The sequence below is a fragment of the Bombus huntii genome, chromosome 2 (genome assembly GCF_024542735.1).
Source record: "Bombus huntii isolate Logan2020A chromosome 2, iyBomHunt1.1, whole genome shotgun sequence".
Lineage (NCBI taxonomy): Eukaryota > Metazoa > Arthropoda > Insecta > Hymenoptera > Apidae > Bombus > Bombus huntii.
In genome coordinates, this window is record NC_066239.1 from 14964664 (window position 1) to 14977511 (window position 12848).

The 12848-nt window shown below is 31.9% G+C and overlaps 2 protein-coding genes across 4 annotated transcripts; one reads left to right on the plus strand and one right to left on the minus strand.

The window, feature by feature from the left end:
- Positions 1-133: 133 nt before the first annotated feature.
- On the plus strand, positions 134-7556 carry LOC126878120 (probable cytochrome P450 301a1, mitochondrial). The gene is made up of 11 exons (XM_050640619.1): positions 134-734; positions 1492-1697; positions 1868-2114; positions 4164-4280; positions 4622-4698; positions 4804-4999; positions 5082-5241; positions 5374-5543; positions 5754-5832; positions 5977-6174; positions 7213-7556. The coding sequence occupies exons 2-11, from the start codon at positions 1499-1501 to the stop codon at positions 7318-7320; spliced, it is 1551 nt and encodes a 516-aa protein (XP_050496576.1). The 5' UTR covers positions 134-734; positions 1492-1498; the 3' UTR covers positions 7321-7556.
- On the minus strand, positions 6678-12769 carry LOC126878119 (probable cytochrome P450 301a1, mitochondrial). Of its 3 annotated transcripts, XM_050640617.1 has the most exons (12): positions 12636-12769; positions 11730-11806; positions 10645-11026; positions 9689-9805; positions 9360-9436; positions 9076-9277; positions 8830-8992; positions 8580-8749; positions 8399-8477; positions 8082-8285; positions 7401-7523; positions 6678-7075 (listed from the first exon to the last, which is right to left on the minus strand). In XM_050640617.1, exons 1-11 carry the CDS (start codon positions 12644-12646, stop codon positions 7416-7418), a joined length of 1590 nt encoding a protein of 529 aa, XP_050496574.1. In that variant the 5' UTR covers positions 12647-12769; the 3' UTR covers positions 6678-7075; positions 7401-7415. The 3 variants fall into 3 exon arrangements, with proteins under 3 accessions (XP_050496574.1, XP_050496573.1, XP_050496575.1); XM_050640616.1 differs by lacking the exon at positions 6678-7075 and having other exon boundaries at positions 7289-7523; XM_050640618.1 differs by lacking the exon at positions 6678-7075 and having other exon boundaries at positions 11730-11803; positions 12636-12754.
- Between the last annotated feature and the right edge of the window lie 79 nt (positions 12770-12848).

Consider the following 12848-nt stretch of genomic DNA (forward strand, 5'->3'; position numbering starts at 1 on the left):
TGTGAGGTTGTACAAAATAGTAAAACATTTAGAATTCCCGCCATTCACGTGATACATTAGAATTCTCCCAATAAGTGATGCCCAAATCGTTTTCAACCAATAGCATTGTTCTATAAAATAGAAAGGATCCAGTTCAAAGATTACATCTTCTAGTAGTTGGAAGGAATATTAAAGTCCATTCTAAAATTATATAGTTCATATTATATAAAAAATGTATAATATAACGTAAAATTATTATGTATACATATTATGTGAAATATGTAAATATGATTTTGATTAAAATAAAATGCATTGCTCTTATTTCAATCTTAACTACATCTTGAGAAAATTTGGAGATGACTAAAGTCCTTGAGAAATGTTTGATACTTGGCCGGATCTCTTGAAGAATAAAAGGGCTGGTTACGCACTCGTCTCGATCGAAAGTGTTCCCATTCAAAAGTAGTTCATTAAGCGTGGTACGTGTCTATATAAAGTAAAATGTTGAATAATAACAAGTGACAATTAAACTTATGTGTCGCCGTTTAAAAAAAGTTTAATGTTGATTGAAATGTGCGATATTTTATTCAAACGCAGCTTCTGATTTACTGAAATCAGTGATGGTGATAATATGATTCATTTCAAATAAAATCGTGCAATTTCAAATTGTGGAAAGCGTAAATAGAAATTGACATAGTAAATGTGTGTGAAATAAAAATTCAATTTTATACGTTGTGAAGAATTATATCTTTATTCTGGTAGGCATCAATGAAATTTTATTTAAAATATAGGATAAACAAATTATTCAATATGAGCTGTTACTTTCAAGAAATTTTTGAATTTAACATTTGGAATCTCTATTCAGCATTACTGTATACAAGGAAGGAAATTCCAATATACATGTACAATCAAGATTAATATTAGAACGATCAAAGTGCTCAAAATTTAATTTATTGTTTTTTATAAAAATTTTATAAATTTACAACGATGTACTTTTAGAAAAAATATTAAAAAGGATTCATGGCGCTACAATTTACCGGCCTGTAATCGCATGCAGTAACTCTGGTTAGAACATTTTGCTTTGATTTTTCATGTTGATAGATTTGAATTGACTGAAATCGCCAGAGTTATCTCGATAGGGACACTCCGTTACAATTAGCCGACTGATAGTAAAAAATATATATTTTACAAGTCCTTCGAAATCTTTCATCTTTTTATCATAATGCCTCTTAAAAAATTCATTCTTGTTTGATATATTTCATAAATTACGAGACACGTTGTATTTCGTGAAACCACTTCTGCGAACGATTCTGGTAAATAGCACAAAACAATTACGCCGCATGGTTTCACTTGGAAGGGCTACTGTGGTTTTCACAATGCAATTCCTGTGTTATGGAAAAGAAAGCAAGCATAGTTTTTGCGTTTCATTATTTATTAATTTATCATATAAAGAAACTAACAGCAGTCCGCAAAATTTTAATGTAAAAATTCTACTATAATTTTTCTACGTTGCAGATTAAAAATGAGTATCTTGAATCGCAAGTTTATCAAATTTGTAAAATATACCATTGAACCATCAAGTTCTATTATTAGAACTATAGAAACTTTGACAACAGAAATCGAGGAGCAAGAGTGGTCGCAGTCTCGTCCTTATACCGAAATTCCTGGTCCCAAACCAATTCCCTTCTTGGGTAACACGTGGCGATTTATACCATATATAGGTATACACTGATTTGCCATAAATAGATTAAATAATATTCAGAAAATATGATGGGAGAACACCGAGATACAATTTCGGCCGTGTTGTATAACTATAGCATTACAAACTTATTTAAACTAGTGCTAAGACGATTTCTGTATATTCTAAACATACAAGATGCGTTCATTTCAGGTAACTTCGAGATCCAAGCGGTAGATCAAGTGTCGAAGAAATTATATAAAGAGTATGGAGATATTGTGAAAATAGAAGGTCTGTTAGGTAGACCGGATATGGTTTTCATCTACGATGCAAACGAAATTGAGCGTATCTTTCGGCAAGAAGAGAGGATGCCATATAGACCTTCGATGCCGTCGTTAAATTATTACAAACACGTGCTTAGAAAGGAGTTCTTCAAAAATAATGCCGGCGTAATCGCTGTGTAAGCACTGTATCATTTTTTTGTATATGTATTTATTAATTTTCGAGAAAATTATTATTTGTTTAATTAATTATTAATTATTGTTAAATACGAAGCGTCTATCGGAACGGTTGTATTTTAGATACATATTGTTGTAGGATCATTTATAACAACGCTCTGTGATCTAATGGAAAATGTAATACAAAACAATCTTAAGAATTTCTTTGATACTTCATTTAGCCAAAATATTTATATAATTTTTTTCACAAATAAAGACTTCAAAATGACGAGTTTCGTTAAAATTTTTCAATGGGACTTTTACTTAATAGTACTTTTGAAATATCATAAATAGTATCTCTACTACATGAAAACGGCATAATATTATAAAATATAATGGAATAATTCAATACTAGAAGTTGAGTAAATGTGCGCTATATTTACACTCATCTATGAGTCCGCACAACTTCATCATGTATGCAAACCTCATTAAGTACCATAATGGTCAAATATTGAAATTACAGATCTTCTAATGGTGTCGTTTACTCTTTTGGTTAGCAAACCACTGTGATAGCAAATATTTGCTACGCATATTGTATTTGCGCTTTTGGGAACGTGCTAACTAGATATCACTATGCTTTTGTTTCTGTACACGCTTCAACTTCGTAAGCTTCCATCACTCTTTACTATTTATGTGTCAATTACTTTAATGACAAGATTCATCCATCTTGAATAAATGTTATGAAAATACAATGCAATAAGCATTCATCCATCTAACTTGTGTACATTACAGATATTCGTGTGAAAAAGTCACAACATAAATAGAAACGGAAACCGGACGAAAATTAGGACAAGAGCAAACAAGTGGTGGCTTTAAGTGTTACGCATACTGTACAAGACATATTACTTATTAGAAAGTAAATTTTGTGCAATCGGATATTGATGCACGTTATGTTATCATTTCCCGCATGACAACGTATTTTGCAATTGCATTTAATGTAGCCTCTTTTCCTAATATTCGCGTGACAACACACGTACGTACACATGGTAATGTCTTAATTTGTAATTATCTCACTCAGCCGGATATTCTTGTGTAACAACATTTCACTTTCGGCCAGACCTAAAATTATATTGGATTAACAAATTACATATTTAGTGGAAGAAATGTAGCGAGATCGTAAATTAGAAATGTATTAGATGCAAGAATTTCATATTTGAATTTCAGATCGCGAAAGTCACTTAGTTATTCATAGATTGATGTATTAAATTTTTTCGTAATATATGCGTGTTGTATGAAAAATAGGGAACTTTTTATCTGTTTATACTATTTTTATATTTCACATACCTGTTACTTCCAGTTTCCAAATTTTTAACATTCGTTTTATTCATTATGTATGCACGATCTTTTGAATATGTAGAGTAGACTAAATGTCATGGTCCCAATTTATCTTAATCATGTACACATTTTTCAATATACTAGACAGATTGACTTTCTTGTTTATTAATGACTTTATCGAAGTCATTCCAAATATCTATTAAATTTCTCAATGTCGACTTACGAGAAATAGAGCAGAACCTTGAAGACTGCGTTACTGTAGATTCTCTTTTCACTTCGGTTTCATTGAACTATATTTGATGATTAGTAAACACGACAATATTGATTATTACAGATCGTCGACGGATGAATTAATTCAGAATGATGTAATGAGCTTTGCAATCTCTTTCATATTTATTGCAAATATTCATGAGTGTGTCTAGTAAATAATCAACTATGCACATGATTTATCATGTTAAGTACACGGTGTAAAATACACAAGAAAAAAAATGTCATTAAACAACGCAAAGATTTAAATTATATCTTTTTACAATTTATTTAATAATATCCAATATTTTGTTAAGTTATAAATAATTTTTACAATAGTTTAAAAAACAGTTACATGTATACATTACAAAAGTGTTCATTATCTAATTTTTTTCATTTATTTTCTTCTCATTCAAATTTCGTAAATTGAAGAAAAGAAAATTGAAGAAAGTTGACAGCAACAAAAATAGTAATGAAAGCGATTGTTGCAGACATGGTGAGAGCTGGTACAATTTCCGGAGCAAGGTGCAACAAGTAATGTTACAACCACGAACAGCAAGAATGTACATTAGCGCTATCGAGGAAGCGAGTCTAGCATTTCTTCGCAGGTTCGCTGGCAAACAATCATCTTGATAGCACACGTGCACCTTACCTTTCACTTTTTCTTGCTGTCCCTGTTCTCGTTCAGATATAATGTATCAGATACTCTAGAAAATTCGTCATTGTTTATCCGGCTGTATCTTCTATCTTAAGACAGATTGTATAGGTCGTGTCTATATTGCATAATTAGCTTGTCTGATCCTACGCAATAATATGTTAAAATACTCTATTATGATAATTATTAGAAAATACAACCCTATTGTAATGATAATTTAGAAAATATTTTAATAGTAAATGTACAAAGAACCATACGAATTTTCTGGAGAAATTTTAGAATTTTTACTTTTAGAATTAGAAGAATACGGGATGAAGATGACGAGGTGCCTGATGATTTTCTAAATGAAATACATAAATGGTCACTAGAATGTGAGTAATAAATGGATTATGCTGATGATTTTAAACATTTAAGTTTACTCTTTATTTAAATAAACTTTCACGTTATCGAGAATGCTTTTAGCACCTTTTTTATAGCTATTGCCCGTGTTGCATTGGACGTTCGATTGGGTTGTTTGGATGATGATGCTAATGCCAAAACTCAGCAATTAATTGACGCAGTTACAATATTCTTTAAGAATGTCGGAGTCTTAGAATTAAAGATTCCATTCTGGAAATTATTCAATACACCTACGTGGCTGCAATATGTGAACGCTCTCGACACCATAGTAAAGTGAATTTCAATAAAATATAATTACAAAACAACTAAATAAAAAAATATGCAAAATATAAATGAAAAGTATCCTTATGTCCAGTATAACGTCTAAATACACGGCGGCTGCTCTTTCAAGGATAAAAGAAGTAGAGAAATCTGATAAGGAACAGTCTCTTCTGCAAAGAATATTGGCTCTTGAAAATGATACTAAATTGGCTACTATCCTTTCTCTTGATTTATTTTTAGTTGGCATTGATACAGTGAGTAGCTCAATAAAAATTGGAATTTACTACTTTTAAATATCAAGGTTGTCAAACACAAATACTATTTATGTATTTTATTAACATAAGTGCGCAATATTAAATTTCTAAATCCTTAAATTTTATTTTTAGACTTCCAGTGCGGTAGCATCAACTTTGTATCAATTAGCTTTGCACACTGACAAGCAAAATCTCGCTTATGAGGAAGTCTGTAACGTGCTACCAGATAAAGATATGCAGCTTGAAGGGACGCATTTGGATAAATTGAAATACTTAAAGGCGTGCATTAAGGAAACTCTTAGGTTTGCGTGACAACCGTTAATCCTTTAGGGTCTTAATCCTAACAGTAATTCTTAGCCTTCTTGAGAACTCAAGTCAAGTTACTTTTAGACCAAAAATAACAACTTTCACACCGAAGTATTTAAATTGGTTGTAATATGTTAATAAAAATACTATATAAAGAAATACTATATTATGATAGTTTTTAATGAAAGAATAATTATTTTCACTAGGATGTATCCAGTGGTTATTGGTAATGGACGATGTATGACTAAGGACACAATAATCAAGGGATATCGTGTACCAAAAGGCGTAAGAAAGAATTCTTCCTCAATTTAATTTTATTGTATTAATTTTAGCATAATTACTAGTAAAAGTTTCGTAATTTTCATAATAAATTGCTGAATGGACATTGCCTGTTACAATTATAATATAAATAAAAATTGGTTAACACAGGTACAAGTAGTTTTCCAACATTACGTAATAAGTAATCTTGAGAAGTACTTTCCACGCAGCGAGGAATTCCTTCCAGAGAGATGGTTGCAAAGTGACGGTGTGTACCACAAATTCGCATCGCTTCCTTTCGGTTATGGAAGGAGAATGTGTCTCGGTCGACGTTTCGCCGAACTTGAGATGCTCGTTGTTATTAGTAAGGTAATAATTAATACTTAATTATTTTGTTATATATTTAAAAGCACAAGTTTTTGTTATGGTTAAGAATATAAATAAAATATAAATAATAGAGCTCCTGAATTATACAAAAGGAAACAACAGAAGATAGAAAATAGGTGCCTCTTAATCTTGTAGTTTTGTTACCATAGATTGGGTGTTTAGCTTTGATTATAGCCTCCGGATAACTTAGTTTGTCAATTATCACAGTGAATTCCCATAGACAATGAACATTCACCTCAGCAGCTGAATCTTCGTTTCAGTGTGAAGATACAATGTGTCTTTTTAGACTGTCATTATTTTGCCACACAAATCTCACAGTAATTTGTACCGTTACCAGGATGTACGAAACATGCTCATAAGCTTCTTTTCGTTGATTCTTTTGTTGCTTTGTTCCTATATTAATTTAACATTTATAATTTTCTCAGGAATAGCCAAGTATGTAGTATGTAATTCTTAACACAAAAAATACTTAAAAGCAGTTATTACATTTTGCATCATCAATTATCGTTTATACAGACAGGCAACTTCTTCTGTAGATATTAAATAGTAAAAATTTCACACATCATCTCAGACTTGTAATCTCCTTCGTGGTTGGTTAAAGAAATATTATAAATATAGAACTGAAATGATATTATAATGTGTGTTCACCTGGATTCGATCTATAATAAATTATTCCATTAATTTTAAGGCCCCTATAAATTTTATTATCTTTCACTTGACGATCCGACAACAAAATTGCTTGCGTTAAATGTCGTAACAAATATGGTCTTTTGAATTGGGGATTTTCTTGTATTTTATTGTACGAGCTTGCAATTTTCCCTCCAAGAAATTAGATAGAGGGTAACTGGAGAAATGTTAAATTACTCTCTGCTATTTTGATAAACTTTTTTGATTTTTTAGGAAAGTATTGTGATGTTTATACTTTATTATATGTATATAAATAAGAAGGCACAAATTTTTTTGCATTAGAAACAAAAATAATAATTTATTGCGTTAATATATAGTAATTTTTTGTTTCAGATTTTGCAACGTTACAAGATAGAGTATCATCACGAGAAATTAGAGTATTACATCAATCCTATGTACACGCCTAAAGGATCCTTAAATTTAAAATTTATTGACAGATAGTAATTTTTAAATGTATGTACAAACGATATGTTTTTCCTTTATTTCTTATTGCCTTTATTGCTATAAAATCAAAAGGATACTGTTTTAGATGATCACTATCTTTGAAGTACTTTGAATTTGAGTTCACCGTCGGGAGCGTACATAAATGTAACCTTGTATTTAAGTGGTTTATGATGGTATTCCAATTTGTAAGATCTTATCAGCTGTAAGCGAATAAAAGCAATATAGTATTTATACATTTAATACCTCAAATGTATTATGATAATAGCTAAACTTATATATATGTCGGAGATGAAGGGACATCGGGACTTCCCGTCTGGAATGTTGGGAAAAAGCCCAATACCTTGGTCCAGACTTTTACTATAGTTACACTTAAGTAATAAAAATAAGAAATAGTTTTAAGTGTTCCAATCTGTCTTTATGACGATGGGTTCGGGCTCGAAGTGACATAGCGGGTCACTGGACGTAGCCACGGTCACGGGAGGGACGTGTACCTGACAGAGGTATGGAATGATTATATGGCTCTCCTTAAAAAAACAAAGATTGACCCGAGAAGTGAGACAGGAATATATAAGGGCAGGACGAATTGCTGGTTGAGTTATCGTGTATTACACGATTCGGGTAATAAACATTAGCTACATTCGCGATGGTAAAGTAAGTAAAGGTTCATAGAACGCCCCCAAAATTTCAACCTTAATCCGACATATATATTATACGACAGCAACATTTTTATAAAAGTGGAAAACATTTTTTTTACGTACTTTGGCAAGCAGAACTTGTATTTCTAAATCGGCAAATCTTCTACCTAGACACATACGTGCGCCATGACCATAAGGTAACGATGCAAAAGGGTGCAAATTTTCGTTAGAAGATTCTTTTAACCACCGCTTTGGCTTAAACGTTTTTGCATCTTTTACATATTGTTTCATATTTCCCGTTACCACAGTTGGGAACACGACTTGCACCTACAATAAGATAGTTATGACTCTAATATGTTACAATAAAGTGCACGGTAGATGTATCGCTATTATAAAATTTGCGCTATATATTTGTATATGTACTGTAAACCTGTACTGACCCCCTTTGGTACTCTATAGCCGCAAATTGTGGTGTCACTTTGTAATGTTCTACCGTTTCCAATCACTGTAGAATATACTCTAAAACAAATACGATATTTTTTTAACGAGAAATTATAAAGTATTCTTCTAGTGTTACATTTATCCATGCAATTTAGATGCTCGCGAAGCGATTAATTATACCGGAAAACTTCACGAATAAAGGCTTTCATATAAATAGCTTTATCGAGATGACTCGTAGTAAGAGGTACAGATGGATCAGGAAGAATTTCTATAAGCTCCTGATAAATTTTTTCCTGTTCCTCCGGTCTAGTTGCCAGTTGATACAATATTGAACAAACAGCCATTGAAATCTATAATACAACACTAATATTTAATACTCTGTATATTAAATATTCCGTAATATAACAAAAAAGTACTCGTTTTTACGTACGGTATCTATTCCAACCAAAATCAAATCTAAGGCCAGAATATAAGCCATTTTAGGGTCACTTTCTTTGGCTAAAATTCTTTCCACCAAAGACAAGTCAAACTCGTCAACAGTTTTTTTTGTTTTCAGCCTCTCCATCGCTGCATCGATGTATTTCATACATACTCTGGTGAACGGACAAATTTTATTTAAAAATCGGTTATAATTCTTATTACATTTTAGCGAAAATAACAGTAAAATTTCGCTTACTCGATGAAGTAATCCATGTTTCGTACGTATCGTGACCACAGAGGGGTGGGCACGTATCTCCAGTAAGGAGCTTTCAATTCAAGCACTGCTACGTTCCTCAAAGCAAATTTGGCCGCGTCGATAATCTTTTGAGGCTCCGAATCCGGTGTCAGATTACCTGATAAGCACCCTAATCTCACGTCAAGGGCGACGCGACCTATACCTGTACAATTAAACAGAACGATTAATTTTTAATTTCATAAGATTACAATTATAGACGTATAAGGAACAATTTTTCTACCAACATTCTAGAGCCCATTTGTGTATTTCGTTATCAAAGTCTGCTGGCAATTCGTCATCTTCGCCTTTAATCTCCTGAATTCTGAAAATAATCATCAATCACGTCTTTGTGCGATGCTGTAAGTCGTGTTGTATCTTAAATTTTTTTATAAAATATCTCTACTTCTTTTTTTTATCTTTATATATCTGTTTATTTACTTCTATCTATCCAGATTAAACAGAATGTCGAAAACTTTTGCTTATAAATTCGACAATTCGATAATCTTCAACAATTAAATTAATTAAAAATCGAGAAGTTACGAGTCTCGCAGTGTTTATGAGAATGCAAACTCACCTCTGTATGAAATCAGACGTAACCATCTCAATAGGCGTTATGTATTTCCTCACCGTCTGCGGTTGGAGAACAGGTTTCTGGACTCTTGTACGAAATTCTCTCCATGGCTCACCGTGTCTGCAAAGAAGTGTAAATGTTCCATTATGTCATTCGTTATTGATGCGTTACGTCATTCCTTCTACGCGTAGTGTTTTATGAATGGTTTCAAGGTCAAGGAAAACCACTCGTGGTTAGCAGAAGGTTGACATAAAATTTAATTATAAGCGGGCAATGTTGGTATAGTCCAAACAGTGATCGTGCTAGTGCTAATGCGCTTTTTAGAACGCGCAATGCATAAGCAAAATTCTCCTTTAGTATCAGAGTTCGTTGAATAATACATATAACTTGTTAATTATTCAGAAACTTCTTTAATAACGAAATTAACAGTTGATCGTTTGCGCATCAATTTTAATCAAGTTTTAGTGTATTGTTTCTCCCCTGTACTATAAACAGTAGGTATTAAAGATAAAAGATTCCTGGGTGTATACATTATTATGTACAAAATATTGGTAATTCAAGTGACGACTTTCTCAGTTAACAAATTAATGGTCACAGTATCTATTTTACGATCTATCATTTACGATACATAATGTTAATATCTGAGTTGTGGCCATTTAAGCGAATAGTACTGCAGGTGGACGAGAGAAGATCATAATTACAATAAATGCGATTGACGAATGAAACACCTGAAATAAGAAATACATACAATATAACTGCTCTCATAAGAACCAATGTACGTCTTTTGTTGCATCAGAGATGCATCCGTTGTAACCATAGTTTTAACGAACTTCTTATTTTTCAAATCATCAATTGTTATTCAAACAGATTTCGTGATATAGAGCACTACTTGAGTACTAATAATGGAGAGACCGCTCTACTTTATCATCATCACATCCTATAATATCATGTCTACGTACACTCCAACGACACCAGGAAGATTTCCAAAAAAATCTTTCCTCACGACGCTCTTATAATGCACCAGACACGGCATAGACGGCCTAAATGGAGTCGGTCCTTCCTGTCTATAAATCTTCTCGATCTCGTCAGCGTCGTAAACGAACAACAGATCCGGTCGACCTATTAAACCAGTCAAACGAACGATCTTGCCGTACTCATCGTAGAATATCTGCGACAATTTCGCCACATCTGATATTTGGTATTGGCCGATTATTGGAAATAATCGCCAAGTATTTCCCAAAATTGGTACCGGCGTTGGTCCTGGTATGTCTTCGTATGGCTTCACTTCGATCGTTGCATCGTGATCGACCGTGCATTCCCTTGTCGTCGAGGTCACTGCACCTGTACGAATGCATGGAACTGGACAATGAAAAGTCTGGAAGACGGACGCACTTTGAATTCGATATGAAGGTCGAACGCACTGCCAATGTATTTCGAAGGTCTTCAAAAAAATTAAACGAACTACGTTTTGTACGAAGATAATAGAAATATTTAAAGAATTGTTGCTAAAATTGTTCTTCACGCTTTAATTAATATTATTATATTATATTACAATATAATAATAATTTTGTGAAAGAATCTTATTCTAAATTCATTATTGGATAAATTATATGGAATAAAAGATATTTTATTTTTTTATTATAACAAGACATAAATAATCAGTCTCAATACTGATTACATTGAATCCATTTCGAAAGTAAGTATTAAGAGACCTTGGGCGTGACATTTACACAATCCTGAAGTCGTTTCAAGGCAATCATAAATCAGTGATCACAAACAGACCGACATGAGATTTCATTCGTACTGCTAGAAAAGAAAATTACAAGCTACATTTCAAGTGAAAATATTCTACCATCAACACCAAGTAACTTTCATAAAAAAATTCTTTCACTTATTAATCTTTTCAAAAGAAATTGCGTGACATGATTTAGAAACTGAAGTCTGTATGTTGTGCTTTACGCTGAACGCCTTTCAATGAAGATGATATGATAATGATATTTAAATGAATGTAAGAAAGCGATCATTTGTTACGTTATTTTCTTACCTGTGCATAAAATTCTTCGAAGGTCGCTTTGTGATTGTGAAAGCTGACGTACCAATAATAGCTGTCGTGTCATTCTACTAATTCAAATAAAGATATGATTACTTTATTAATATATTTATCGTATATTATTACTTTATTATATTGTAAATAATATCATATACTTTTGTAGAAAAAGTTAATAATCGTTATTTGATAGTAATAGTGATTCGAGTAATAAAAAAGATACACTTTTACATGGTGCATTAATGTTACTCCCCACGTATATCAAAAGAAAGGAAATCAATTTCTTCGCCTGTCTCTATACTGTATATTAAAGGAAACCCGCTTTCACTCTCATGTCTCGAGGCCTCTAGCTTACCCTTTTTATGATTATAACACTATAATCCTACGGAATTGCTTTAAAATGGTGAATATTCTAAACATTATTTCTTCGAATACGATGAAATATATTATAGATTATGTTCTAAAACAAGTAAAAATATTTAAAATGAAATTATTAAATATCTACGATAAATACTAATTAAGCTATTCATTATTATTCATTTACTAAAGCACTTGACATGTTTCACACAATAATTATATGATATATTTTCTTCTTTCAAAATTTCCCATGTATAGAAAGTTTAGTGATTTTGTAAGTTCGTTGAAGCTTAAATATTGTTCTCTTCGCATTCCCCATTTCCATATAATTTTTCGATAAAGTTTCAAACAAACTCTATTATGAATAACATTTATTTTTTTATTTATACCCATGGAAATCTTGATAAAGTTTTGCGAGAAAAAAGTAGAACACTTTGTATATATATTTGTGATATATAACCCTATATATAAACATTGGACTGACAACAATGCAAGTACATGACAGTTTCGAGGATTCCTGCAGTTATACCTGTATAATCTCCTTACCTGAAATTCATTGAAATCGTCTTTTGTTCCTTCTAGCTTGATTGGTCCCGTTATGGCACGAGGTAAACTCTTCACCATAAATAATACTGACAAATCACATCAGATTGTATTGTCATTCTAAGCGATCTTTAACAATATGAAGGTACTACTGTGTTATATTAAATCTTCTTTAACACTTGTCGTTCGAAGAAAAAATAATAATTGTTCCTTTCC

Coding starts and splice junctions, on each gene's coding strand:
- LOC126878120 (XM_050640619.1), top strand. CDS start 1,499: ATGAGTATCTTGAATCGCAAGTTTATCAAATTTGTAAAATATACCATT. Junction 1,698..1,867: donor GCGATTTATACCATATATAG/GTATACACTGAT, acceptor CGTTCATTTCAG/GTAACTTCGAGATCCAAGCG. Junction 5,544..5,753: donor TGCATTAAGGAAACTCTTAG/GTTTGCGTGACA, acceptor TATTTTCACTAG/GATGTATCCAGTGGTTATTG.
- LOC126878119 (XM_050640617.1), bottom strand. Junction 9,278..9,359: donor ACACAAATGGGCTCTAGAAT/GTTGGTAGAAAA, acceptor TTAATTGTACAG/GTATAGGTCGCGTCGCCCTT. Junction 8,478..8,579: donor TTTATTCGTGAAGTTTTCCG/GTATAATTAATC, acceptor TATTTGTTTTAG/AGTATATTCTACAGTGATTG.